At 48.2% G+C, this 12,349-nt stretch overlaps 1 protein-coding gene across 1 annotated transcript in view; it reads right to left on the reverse strand.

The window, feature by feature from the left end:
- The window catches only part of SETD5 (SET domain containing 5), a 61,929-nt gene that overhangs the window by 34,624 nt on the left and 14,956 nt on the right, over nucleotides 1–12,349 (reverse strand). The window contains exon 2 of the mRNA XM_034066536.1: nucleotides 1,982–2,156. Coding sequence (XP_033922427.1) covers nucleotides 1,982–2,052 — 71 coding nt within the window. The 5' untranslated portion in view covers nucleotides 2,053–2,156. The remainder of the gene's footprint in view (nucleotides 1–1,981; nucleotides 2,157–12,349) is intronic.

Consider the following 12,349-nt stretch of genomic DNA (forward strand, 5'->3'; position numbering starts at 1 on the left):
TACCAGCAATGTTGCTGCAAGCATTAGCAATAAAACTTCAAGACTGTTGGTGCAACGGTGTCCAAGGGCAACAACGCTGGGGCCCATACTTCCTCAGCAGCAGCCCACCAAGGAGCTTCAGAAACTTCACATGCGCAAGCAGACTAACACACAGAAACTCCACGTCACCCTCGGATGAACCCTTCAGCATTTTCACTTCCTCTCTGTATCAGAGGCCATGGGAAGATGCTGAAGCTCAGCCTGAAGAGATGGAGCTCATTCTCCTTTTGCCTTCCCGCTGCCTTTGTGAGGCTCATCTTTGAAATCAATCCCTTACAGAAGAAGCTCAGATGCTCCAGACTTCCTGCACCAAGCTAGCAGAGTTTCAATGCAGAGCCTGCAGAATAAAACCCTGGCATTCCTCATTTTTAGAAAACAGATAGAGAAACCAGTTCAGAAATCTTCAAAAGCCTTTTTTCAGAGCACTCCAGCCTCAAGTTGGACCTACAAACCTCTTACAACCAGGGAAAGAGGAAATGCTTTGCATTTTCTTCTATGTAACCCACAGAAGGGTTACAGACAGTCTGTTTGATACCTGATTCTTCAAGGGGCATGTGTAGATATATCTGTCTCTCCTCTCCAAAAGCCAAGTGCCTGGTACATGAGTAAACACTATTTAGCACTCTCTCCTGTCATAAGCAGTTAAAATTCCTATATGCTGAGTCTTCAAAGTGCCCGTGTGGGAGAAGATGGTGACAAGCAATACTGGTTGTGAAACCCTGAAAAGGGAAGGATCATATACCCACTGCTGTTGAGTGACTGGCTAGACTCTACTCCCTGTTTAAATACAACACCCAAAAATATGGGCTTTAGGATGGAATGAAGCATCAAAAAGAGGAATGCCCAGAATGGGGCCAGTGCCAGGACAGACAAAAAGAGCATTAGCAGTCTTGCAGAGAGCACACTGTGTAGCCAAATTCTGTGCATAGTCAAATCAGGGCAAGATGGAAGGGAAAAACCATGATTCATACTCTAGCCCACTGCTCTTGCAGCTTAAAATGAAGAGTCTGCAGCAATATTTGCTCTACATTGATCAATCTGACACGCAGGTATTTACACAGTAGGTACCCTGAAACACTACATGGGGAAACCTATCTCCAAAATACCCTTTGTAAAGACATGCTACAGTCAGTATTTCAAAGGAGGATGCAGGAAAGCGGGAGGTAGAAGCACACAGACCTAACCTGAGCCCTCCCTCCTGCCTTCAACAAAACCACAGTACTCATCCGAGCTGACATCATCTAACAAGGGTTGTAAGAGAAGATCACAGGGCAGTGTTTTCTGGATTTGAAATGCTCCTGACTACAGCAGAAGCAGAGTCTTTCTAGAGAAATGGTATATCCCCTCCAAGAGGCCTCAGAGGCAGTGCTGCAGTGAGAGCCTCGCACAAGGGGCCTCTGAAGTGGCAGGGACCCTGAAGGACTGCTTCCTGCAACCTGCTCTGGGGCAGAGACAAAATCAAGGTGTCCACCCAGGCTGATGCTGTCTCACATCTCTGGCCAAGCCCCAACAGGGTCCAACAATGAGGTTCTGAGTTAGAGCTCGCAGGTGCTACTGAGAGGGGGGGGTCAACACACTGCTTCTTCATATAACACAGCTTTCAGAAAAGAAAACCTTGTACCTTGCCAGTGTGAAGCACGGGTACAACAAATGCACAACTGCCTACACTTGAGTATAGGCTTACTAGCCAAGCTGATATAAACCCCATGGTTGAGCATCTCATGCTACTGGAATTCTCCTTTTCCCCCTCTTTTGTGTCAAACTTACCAATTTCCATAACACTGCATTTGTTAAACACTCAGAGCCTCTGCATTCATCTCTCACACAGGCAAAGGACCAGCACCCCCTTTCTCCCAAGTGCAAAAAGCACCAGCACCGATCCTGCAGCCCCACTCCAGGGCAGCCCTCAATGCCCTCCCCTCTTCCGCGGGGTGACACTCACTCCGATCCTGCAGCCATGTCGGAGTAGGATGTATCTGGTGTGGTGACTCCCAGAGGGATTGCAATGCTCATGACGCCCGTCGGGGATCACGGAGTCCAGAGGGCAGCGACCGGCCGCTCCGAGGGCGGAGAGGAGCCGCAGAGCCTCGGCCAACACGTCACGGACATGGGGAAACCTGCCGGGGTAGAAACAAAGCATTGCATCTCTGTTAACAGGGTGAGGCCTCCCTGTGTAGCCCTAAAGTAGGCTTTTGTACGGGACAAAGCAGGAATAGATTCCCATCAGTGCCGTGTCCCATCATTTTGACTGTATTTCGTACATGGAGGCAGGGAACAGGTAGCTGGTAGCAGTTTGGTGGTGGTGGGGTTTCCAGGCTTGGACTGACATGCAATGAGCTGCTCTGCTCTAAGGCGGTAATGATCCTTCCCTCCTCCCCCAGCTAAACTCAGGACTCATTATCAGATAAGCAATCTATTAGCTCCTTCTGCATATTAAGCAGCAGCTGTCACCCATCACCCCCAGCCCTCCATCAGCATTTCCTAACCCCTTCCCCAACCAAGTTGCAAGCAAAGCCCCGTGTGGGAGGACAATGAGACAGAGCCGAGGGGGCACCTCTTGCTCAAGATCAGCTTGTATGTGCACTCATGGCCCATGGCACGGGTGGTTATGGTGGTTATCCCGGTGCTCCCTTCGGCAAGCCAGGCCTGTCCTGGATTCCGCTCCGAGATCCCGGCGGACACCTCCCCGCGGCAGAGCCACGTCAGACATCTGGGTTCTCGCGCATGGGCTGCACCGACCAGAGCCACGGCGGGGCCATAGGCTCGGCCTGAGTCACGGCAGCAGCATCATGGGGCGCAGCCGCCGGCTCCGGCAGGGAAGCCCATGCCCAAGCTCCTCCTTCTCTTTGCTACAGCCAGCGAAACTCCATGATAAACGTGAGCTTCCAAGGGTCGGGTGGGATCAGCTCCTCGTTATGTAAATAACCTCAATAAGACCTTCATAAAGGAGCCATTATTCTATGCAGCTCAAAGGGAAACCCCCCATGACACAGAGAAAGCACATAGCAAAGGTAACTCCAAAACCAAAGAGAGGATTCAGGCACCCTCTCTGCATGTTAAACTTTAAGGGCAGCCTTGAATAACTTCCCGCAGCCTTCCTCCCTGTTCCAGCAGCAGGGATGAGCCAGCCCCTGCCCTTGCCGACAGCCATCACATGCTCCCTGGCATCCCAAGGCTCTGCCAGCAAACCCTCCTGGGCTCCAGAGAGGCTCTGAGCCAAGTTTTCCTGTGGGTAGTGCATTTCTCACGGGGAACTGCCTTTGGACACCACAGTCCAGCCATTGTTTAGCACACAAACCCCCTCGGAACACAAAAACACACACTGGCTACAAGGGCAAATGAAGGCAGAGTCAGAAAGTTTAAATGCCACATGCTCTAGTGCCTTTTCCCGTTGAAAAGGCACTTTTCTTAGCACAAGGAAATACTTGCCTTCTTCAGTATACACCCCTAAGAGGGGTGACAGTGACATCCATACAGTGAATTACAGAGGTAGCACATAAAGTGGTCTGTGGCAATTCCACGTTATGCCCCAAAGCAACGGCCTGACGGGGAGGGGGGGGATGAGACAAGAAAACAGGCAGGACTAAGCTCAAACCTGAGACAGCCTTGACTGTGTTTTCCATAAAAAGACATTTAGGAAGAGTCTCATTTACCCATTCCCAAGCTTGTGACAGAATTGTGATTTCTACACTGACGCCAGATGAGACAAACTGCTGCTAAAATGCAGCTAAAAAGCTACAGACAATCCCTGCTCCAACCCAGACACATAAAATGCTGGCACAAGGTTAAAAGAAAACAGTTTCTCAGTGTTGGAAAGATTCTTCCCTTTCAAGGGACACAGAAAACCCCTCTCCCCTACCCCCAATTCTTTTAAAACACTTGATCAGGTATTCCCCCCCCCCCCCATTGATCTCTTGTCTGTGCCATGAGCATTCCCAGCTGGCAGCAGCCTGAGATTTCATCAGGACAAATTCCACCTCCCGCCTCAGTGTGACTCAGCAGAACTGGAGGATTTCAGGTGCGGCTTCTGGACTCAAGTCACAGGATTCATGGTCAGTCCTGGGGCAAGTTTCCAGCCACTCCTCATAGGAAACCCTTTTCCCCCCAACACTGTACAATCCACACTGCATGGAAACACTCTGGTAGCTCCCACTTTTGGGAAAAACTCAGTGGAGAACCATGAAACCCCAAACAGAAAGGTTAGACAAGGCAAACTCCAGTTCAGTCACTGCTGTGTTGACCCCACAGTACTCACCCAACCATCACCCCTGCTCGGGTTTTGCTGTTGGTTGCTGCTGTTTAATGTGTACGTTCAATGTTCAAACAATGCAATATTCAAACCGAGTTGCTGAGACCGAGCTCAAGTGCTGGCCAAGACCACGTCACCTTCAGGCTAGATCCCAGTTTGGTGATCCTGAAACTTGGCCTGGGAACACCCAGAACACAAGCCTGCACAGAACATACTGCGGTTGGGATCAAAACCCATCAAGCTGGCTTGTTTCCTTTCCATACAATCCCAAGCTCCTTCCTACCTCACTCCCCAAGAATATAAAGCTGCATGGAAGGAAAAAAGTCACACCAAGGTCTCTCCAGTGCCACTGTAAGAAGTTTTCCTCTGAAATTCAAAGTTTTAATGTAAATTTGCTGAGCTTTGGACCACAACACAAAGCTATCTCCCCTGTGATACAATCCTTCTTGAAATCAAATGGAAATAGGAATTTTGGGTTCAAACTTAAAGAGGGGAGATTTAGATTGGATCTAAGGCAGAAGCTCTTCCCTGTGAGGGTGCTGAGGCACTGGCACAGGGTGCCCAGAGAAGCTGTGGCTGCCCCATCCCTGGCAGTGTTCAAGGCCAGGTTGGACACAGGGGCTTGGAGCAGCTGCTCCAGTGGAAGGTGTCCCTGCCCGTGGCACTGGATGAGCTTTAAGGTCCCTTCCCACTTTTGGCACCTACAGGCCTACCTCTTTAACTAATCACACCAGTGTAAAGACACCTGGTCTTCCCCAACATCATCAAACAGCCCAGAAGAGCATTCACCTGCAGAACCACCTCAGTGTTGGGATCCTTGTTTCCCCTTGGCTCAGGTCACACACCAACGGACTCACCCCCCTGCAGCCCATAAGAGGCTGCCTTATCTAGAATATGAATATATGCTCTTCAATTATTACATCCTGTATCAACGGAAAGGACTGTAATAAACCTAAGTGGCCAAATGAAGGTTAGACAACACCTGCTAGAACAGTGAATTTAATCTTCCCAGCTCTGTTTAGGATGCAGCAGCCGCAGCGCTGCACTGGCTCACTTCCACAACCACTGCCGACCGTGTTACAAGTCAAGCAGATGCAGAATTTACTGCTCGGAACTCTATTCATTCCTGGTGGTGACAAAAGCCAGTATTAAAGGGGACAATCAAACACGTTCGGTCAAACAGCTCACCAGAGCTTCCTCCTTCAAGCTGTGGTTGGTTGTGTTTTCACTGGTGTCTCAGTGTTGCAGACCTCTCTGGTGAGAGACTCTACAAAACAGTTGTGCACCATGAAAAATTCACCCCCAGACAAAAATCCCTGGGCACAGCCTCACAGACTGTGTGTGTGTTCCCTAAACTCAGGTGCCCAGGCTCCAGCAGCATTTGGTGCTGCTATACAGCCTCAGGGGGAACAGAGTGCTCCCCTTGCACAGACTCCAGGGTAAAGCAGTTGCCAAGCGGGGGGAAGGACAGATAACAGGATTACACTAGTGTCCAAATGATAACTACCATCCTCTTCTGCACACTCAGGTCACCTATATAGGATGAGCTCCATATGTAATGAGCTGCGTATCTTCAAGCTCCCAAGCTTACAAGTCACATCAAATTCAAAGCATGCTTCTTCTTGTTCATCTCGCACTACCTCTGGCCAGAGCTGGTGGCAAACTGGGATTAGCAGCTCCACCATGCAGCCTTCCTTGGCATCCTCTCCATCAGCCTCACCTGGGACAGAGCCAGCGACTCCTGACCCGTTCATTCTTACGTTGTCATCTGCACCAATAGCAAACTGCTGCAAGTGGAGCAGCATAAAAAGCATGACCAGGCTTATGGATCCTATTCCTTCATCTTTCCCCCAGGAAAGTTTGGAATAGCCAAAATCTATGGGATATCTAATGTAAACATGAAGTGCTTCAACTACCGCACTGAAAAGGTCCCATTTCATCAGCCAGTGCCACCCAAATACAAGTACAGCCCACTCAAGCCCAATCAAACACTGCCTGCTCCTCCCCGCACACCCATAAACTTCATGTCAAGGACAGATCTTCGCAGAATGTCAAGCACCTTTAGTGCAAGCAGGATCGGATCATGGGGGGATGTGTTTAAAATGGCTAGCTCCAAAAAATGCACCAAATTCCCAGAATTTCAGATGTTATTCTACAAGTACACTTATGCAAGGGCAGGGCAGAGCAGACAAATCCTTAAGTCGTTCAGCTCCAACCTACCCTGAAACACAGAGATTGTTAAAAAGTACTTGAATTATGCTTCAGTTTACCGGTGCAAACACTAAGCTCTGCTCTGAAAACAAGCTGGCTTCACAAAGCAGCAGGGCAACACTGTGCCAGCGTTAAAAAATGAAGTATTGACATGAGGATTTACTGTTATCATTAGTACCATCTATCATCTGCGAGGTGACTGACACAGCAAGACAGCAATCCATCTACTCCACAGGGTCTGGGAGAACTCAGTCCTACTCCACAGCAGAAAGGATCAAACTAACAGGCAACACAAGTTATCAATGACATTATCAGCTACTTATGCATACCATGATAACCAAATTATTGACAAATACAGTGCAATGGCTCAAGATTTCTCTTAGAGCTTTCTTAAGACTCCTGTTTCATACACAAGTAACTATATGCAAAAAAGAAAACCTATGTATACAGTTGGTTCAGAGTTCATCTTGCTCGCTGGGATCTGGAGGACCATGTTAAAGCACCAACAAGCTCTTGGAACAGAACAATAAGTGTCAAAAAGCAACAACCCAGCAAGACCTGGTCCTGCTCACCATGCTGCCCAAGACCTGGAGTCAAGGATGCTGCTTTTAGGACATGGGTGGTTTCAAACAGCTTTTGGTACCTGTGGGCCTGTGCATTAGTCAGGTTGTTCCATACAAGATATGAAATCATATCAGTGATTCACATTATTCTTACAGGACTCTATGGACACACTAAGAACTACCCCAATGCACGTCTTGACTAAAGTCTGATGACACTCTTCAGTGAAGGCCACACTTAAAACTGCGCTACAAGCAAGTTAAAGTGATACTGTAAAATGCTGTAAGCAGCTGGGAACTGACCTCTTTTGGTTCAATTTACTCAAACTCGGTTTTAGCTGTTTTAAGGCAATTTCCGTCATGTCCATCCATAGGATTCCATCATTTTATCTGATGAAGAAAACATCCATTTTAGTTAAAGTCCTCTGCACACTACACCCTAAGGGACTGCAAACGATGACGGTGAGCAACTGAAAGAAATTAAACCTTCAAGCAGGGAAATTACAAAATGCATAGTCAAGAATTCTCAGCAACTGACCCAAGACTGCAGAGACTCAGAAAAGCAAGAATGAAAACCTCAAAACCTTGATGCTGCTTCAGCAATCAAGAAGTTATGCAAAACCTCTTTGTTTTGCAGAGAGAAGTCAAAAAATCCTGTGTTTTTCTTTTGGGATCATGAAGGATTTCAGGTATTATGATAAGACACAGAAGAGAAATTGAGTTAAAGGGTGGGCAGATAAGGCTTTGCCTCCTGAAATACCTTCTAGTGGACAAATCAACCACATTCTTCGAAGTCTAATACACTCTGGAGATGGAGACTGCAGACAAAGGTTTGCCTGGACTTTCTCATAACATCTAATTTGCATCACAGAACCTTACTGGAAAGTTTAATTTATATCGATTGGAAACTGGTTGAAGAGTCATAGCCAGGGACAATTCCATAGACAAACACATGCCAAATTAGAAAGGGGAAGCAAATTACAGCGTAGCAGTGATCCGTGGCAGACCAAATTGTTCTGAGGTATGTTTATGGAGAGCTGACAGACACCAAGAAGCTTTGCCTGTACCCCAGGCCCATGAGAAGGGACCCAGCTGCATTTGCACCCAGTCTGCTGAGTAGGAAAGTGACAGAGGTGATGTTGAAAAGGAGTAACAACCCCAGTGTAAAGGGGAAAGGCGCATCCCAACCAAGAACTCCATACTGAAGTCCTCTTAATGGCCATGAATCTTCAAGAAAACCCCATGAGACAATACTCTGAAAACCCAGCAACCCGTATGAAATGCTAACACTTCAAAAATGTCAACAATGAAAATAATACTTAAAGAATAGTGCTAATGGGGGACAAATTCAGAAAAATCCCATAGACTTGGAGTAATTGTTGGCTCCTTTCTATGCTGAAAGCATTGATTTTTATTGCCTCTGTGTCTCTCAGCAACACAAATTGGTGGTGATGACAACAAATTCCTCAAATACAGAAGTAGTACCAAAAATGATAGTTTCAACAAAAGCATTTTTGAAAGGAAGCCCCTGAAAACACTTTTCTTTTTGAAACTACTGGGTTTTATTCTTTCCTGATACACAGCAATACAAGAAGAAAAAAAAATCCCACACAAAACCCCACAGAAATGATGATACAAAACTTATCAAAATAAATGGAAAAGAGGAAAACCATCCCTCTTTTCTTTCAGTTCTCCAAACTTTTCATCTGGGCCAGTCACAGGGGAAAACTACTCTGTAGTGAGGGGAACACATCCCACTTGCTACACCAGCTCCATGCTGTGAGCTTGCTGCTCTCTTTTCCCATGGGGTGAAGGAGAACACAAACCTCTGGATATCACCAAAAATAAACCAGACAAATGCAAGCAAAAAGCTTCTGAACTGATATTTGGGGAGGAAGGACTGACAAGTAACCTCCAGTGAATCCTGCTCTGGCAGCTGATGTTCCTGCTGCGAATGTCCCTTCTACGCCTCTGCCAAACCAGGTGGCAGGAAGGAAATGTTGCCATGTCCCATCAAGTGCAGTGGATGCCAAGAGTGGACTAAAAGCAGAAGCAGGTAAAACACACATTCCCTTTTAGATACTGCTATAGAGGCAGACAGCTAGAACAGCAGTCCTGGAAACACCCCGTGGCCGTACAAATCCTGTTTTCAGTATCACTTTGGGGCCTGTCTACATCAGAAAATGGCCACAGTAGAAATAAGACTCAAGATTAATTTAAATACTATAAACTCTGGGTTAATCCTATCAGAGCAGAGTCTTTCCTTGTGCTAAGTTTTGTTGCTTGTGAATGTAACAGTACTCACATGAGTGGTTGTACCTGTGTAACTACAAACCTTCCCTAAGCAGACAAGCTCCAAACTAAAGAGGTTGTCAGACAACCCCCCTCAAAAACAACTTTAGGCCTTGAAATTGCGTTTTGAAGGTATTTCAGAGAAAAGCCTGTACCACAGACAAGGTCAGAGGCAAACAGAGTAATGAAGGGCAATAACTAGGACCAAATCCAAACCCAGAGCATTACAGTTCCCATGAGAACCCAGGCAGTCCAGAGTCACGGGAAGTCGCTGGATATAGCAGGGCAATCAGCAGAATTTACTGGCAGGGAGCACAAACTGCAACCAGTGGACGGCTGACCACAAACAGGAGCGGGATTGCAATGTCCAGCCCTAGTACTGGAAAAAAGATTTCTCCATAATCCCACTAATACCCTCTGCCTCGCAGGTCCCGCTCCGCATCCTTTATCCATCTATTTAAGGCCCCCACGTGATGAAGGCTCCTGCACAGCCACTCCCAGCCGGGGGAAACAACCCAGCTCCAGAGCAGACTCCAGCAGCCGCTTCCAAGGCAGACATTGCATCAGCCAGGTGTGCAGGAAGCAGTGGAGATAAAGCAGCTGTTGAAGGGGCTCTCGGACGGAGGCCGCTTCAGGAATCCCGTGCAAAGGACGACAGGAAGGAGAGAGACGTTCCGCACACAGAACGAGCTTCATCGGCTTCAGAAAGCCTTTGTGCTGGGGCTCCGGACCTGGCTTTTCTCCCAGAGATGATGCAACACTGAGGAACAAGGTCTGTGCCAGAGAAAACTATTCACAGGCTATGCAGATGGCAACGCAGCCAAAGGCTCTCACATCAAAACACGCCGGAGCCCATCCAGGCCCTGCAACCCTCCCCCCCCTTCACCCCTCCGGGCCTCCCTTTGTGCCCCCCAGGATCCTCCATTTCACGTTGCCACCTCGCTCCCAGCACAACCACAGCTTCGAGGGAGGACGAAGGACCTTAGGATAGGGAGAAAGAAGGGAAAGGGAGGTTTAAAGCCGTGCTGAAATCCCAGCTCTCCCTCCGATGTGTTGGAGGGAAGAGGCTGAGCTCAAAGCCTCTGATCTCCCAGACGGGGATCCTCCCGTCACCGCGGCTTGCCAGCGCATGCCTGAGCTCCCCAAACACGTACGGCAGCCTCGGCCCTGCTCTCACACACCAGGAAACCACGCAGGGACAGCCCAGGCAGCCATGGCAACATCACACAGTGTGGCAATTATGGAGCCGTGGCTCCCAAGCAAAGGTTCAGCCTTCATTCCCATCACTGCGCTCATTCGGAGCCTTCCCCCATCTCAGCCCAACCACCCCTGAGTGTGCTCCTGGCTCCAGCCTGGGCTCTGCGGTCTGTAACCAGTGAGTTCTGCAGCCCTGCACCCGGGCTCGACACCATGCAAATGCCTTGTGAGTTACTCCAGGCTTCGGGAATGCTCTTGTGCCGCGTCCCAACAAACACCGGTTTGTCTGACGTGCCTCGAGTGGGAAACCAGGCTACAGAGACACCTGCAACCTGTGCCGCGCACAGCTGGAGCCATTTACTGACTGAGCTCCATAATCACTGTCAGGCACTAAAACTGAGTGGATTTCATGGGATTTCAGCAATCTTGCAGCACTGGGGCAGGTTTCCAAGCTCAGCACAGTGACTGCTCCACTGCATCCCCTGCTCTGGAATGCCTTTGTAACTGCCCGGAGAAGCTGTGGCTGCCCCATCCCTGGCAGTGTTCAAGGCCAGGTTGGACACAGGGGCTTGGAGCAGCTGCTCCAGTGGAAGGGGTCCCTGCCTGTGGCAGGGGTTGGAGCTGGAAGAGCTTTAAGGTCCTTTCCAACCCAAACCACTCTATGAAACATCACCAACTGTGGCACTTGCCTAGGCACTGGTGCCCAGTGCACCCCTGGTCATTTAAGATCGTCCTGAGATCCCCAGAAAACCAGACATTTCTTGCAGATCTACTTTTCCCAGCACAAAACCTGTTACAGAGCAGACAGTCACTAGGATGGTGGATGAGAGCAATCACAAAGGCCCAAAGGCAGCAGCGTATCAGCTAAAAAGCCTTATTTCCTCTTCCACCCACTTGATGGTGCTGAATTATGTTCAAGAGATGTTCTTCACTGCTGTTAACTGGTCTGGCTTACTTGCACGCTCTGTTATATTGTATTTTGGCACTGGCAAGGTACATGCTGATCCCAAGGCATTCCCTAGCTCTGCATGTTGAGTCTTCCGTGCATGGTGGATATTCACCCACATATTACAGTAGTATTACAGTATCAGAATATGACAGTAGTCAGATTTACAGAATGAGCCATCAGCCAACAACATCCTGGATGCCTTAAGGAATATAAATGTTGATAAGTTATTTGGGTAGGCTTTGGTAAAACAAGACAATCAAAGACTCACTCTTACACGCACAGGGATGAAGGCCTAACACATATTCAGGAAGCTCCCAAATACCTGCTTCATAAGTGCTGGCAAGAAATTCAAAGCTCAGTGGTACAGACACTGCTGAGAGCCACGGTCACTTTTTGGACTAGGCCATTGTTTTGCTAGGAACATGAAAAGCAGGTAATGCAATTGAACACGTTTTCAAAGGAAACGTGGATGATCAGAAATCAGCAGTCAAAAACCTGCAAGCAGTGCCTGAACACAGACAGAAGTCACTCCAACCAGCTTTATACCTGGTGAATTACAGATAAATTCCTAAGTTCCTCCTCTGAGCAGAGCTTCTCTGAGGACCCAGCACTGTAACCAACCTCTTGAACTGCTTGTGGGTGGTCACACTGGAGTACTGACATCAAACAGTTGGCCAAGGGTGTTCGTTTTCGAGCTCTCACAAAAGTGATGCCGAATGAGTGGCTCTGTAACACATCTATGCATCCCTATCTGCTACAACCAGTGGCTGTTTTAAATGTTGAATTAAGAGCTGAGTAATACAGTGAGGACATTTTCATCATTACCAAAAATGCAACTAAGCACTGGTAGGT

Source organism: Melopsittacus undulatus, chromosome 9 (assembly GCF_012275295.1).
Source record: "Melopsittacus undulatus isolate bMelUnd1 chromosome 9, bMelUnd1.mat.Z, whole genome shotgun sequence".
Classification (NCBI taxonomy): Eukaryota; Metazoa; Chordata; class Aves; order Psittaciformes; family Psittaculidae; genus Melopsittacus; species Melopsittacus undulatus.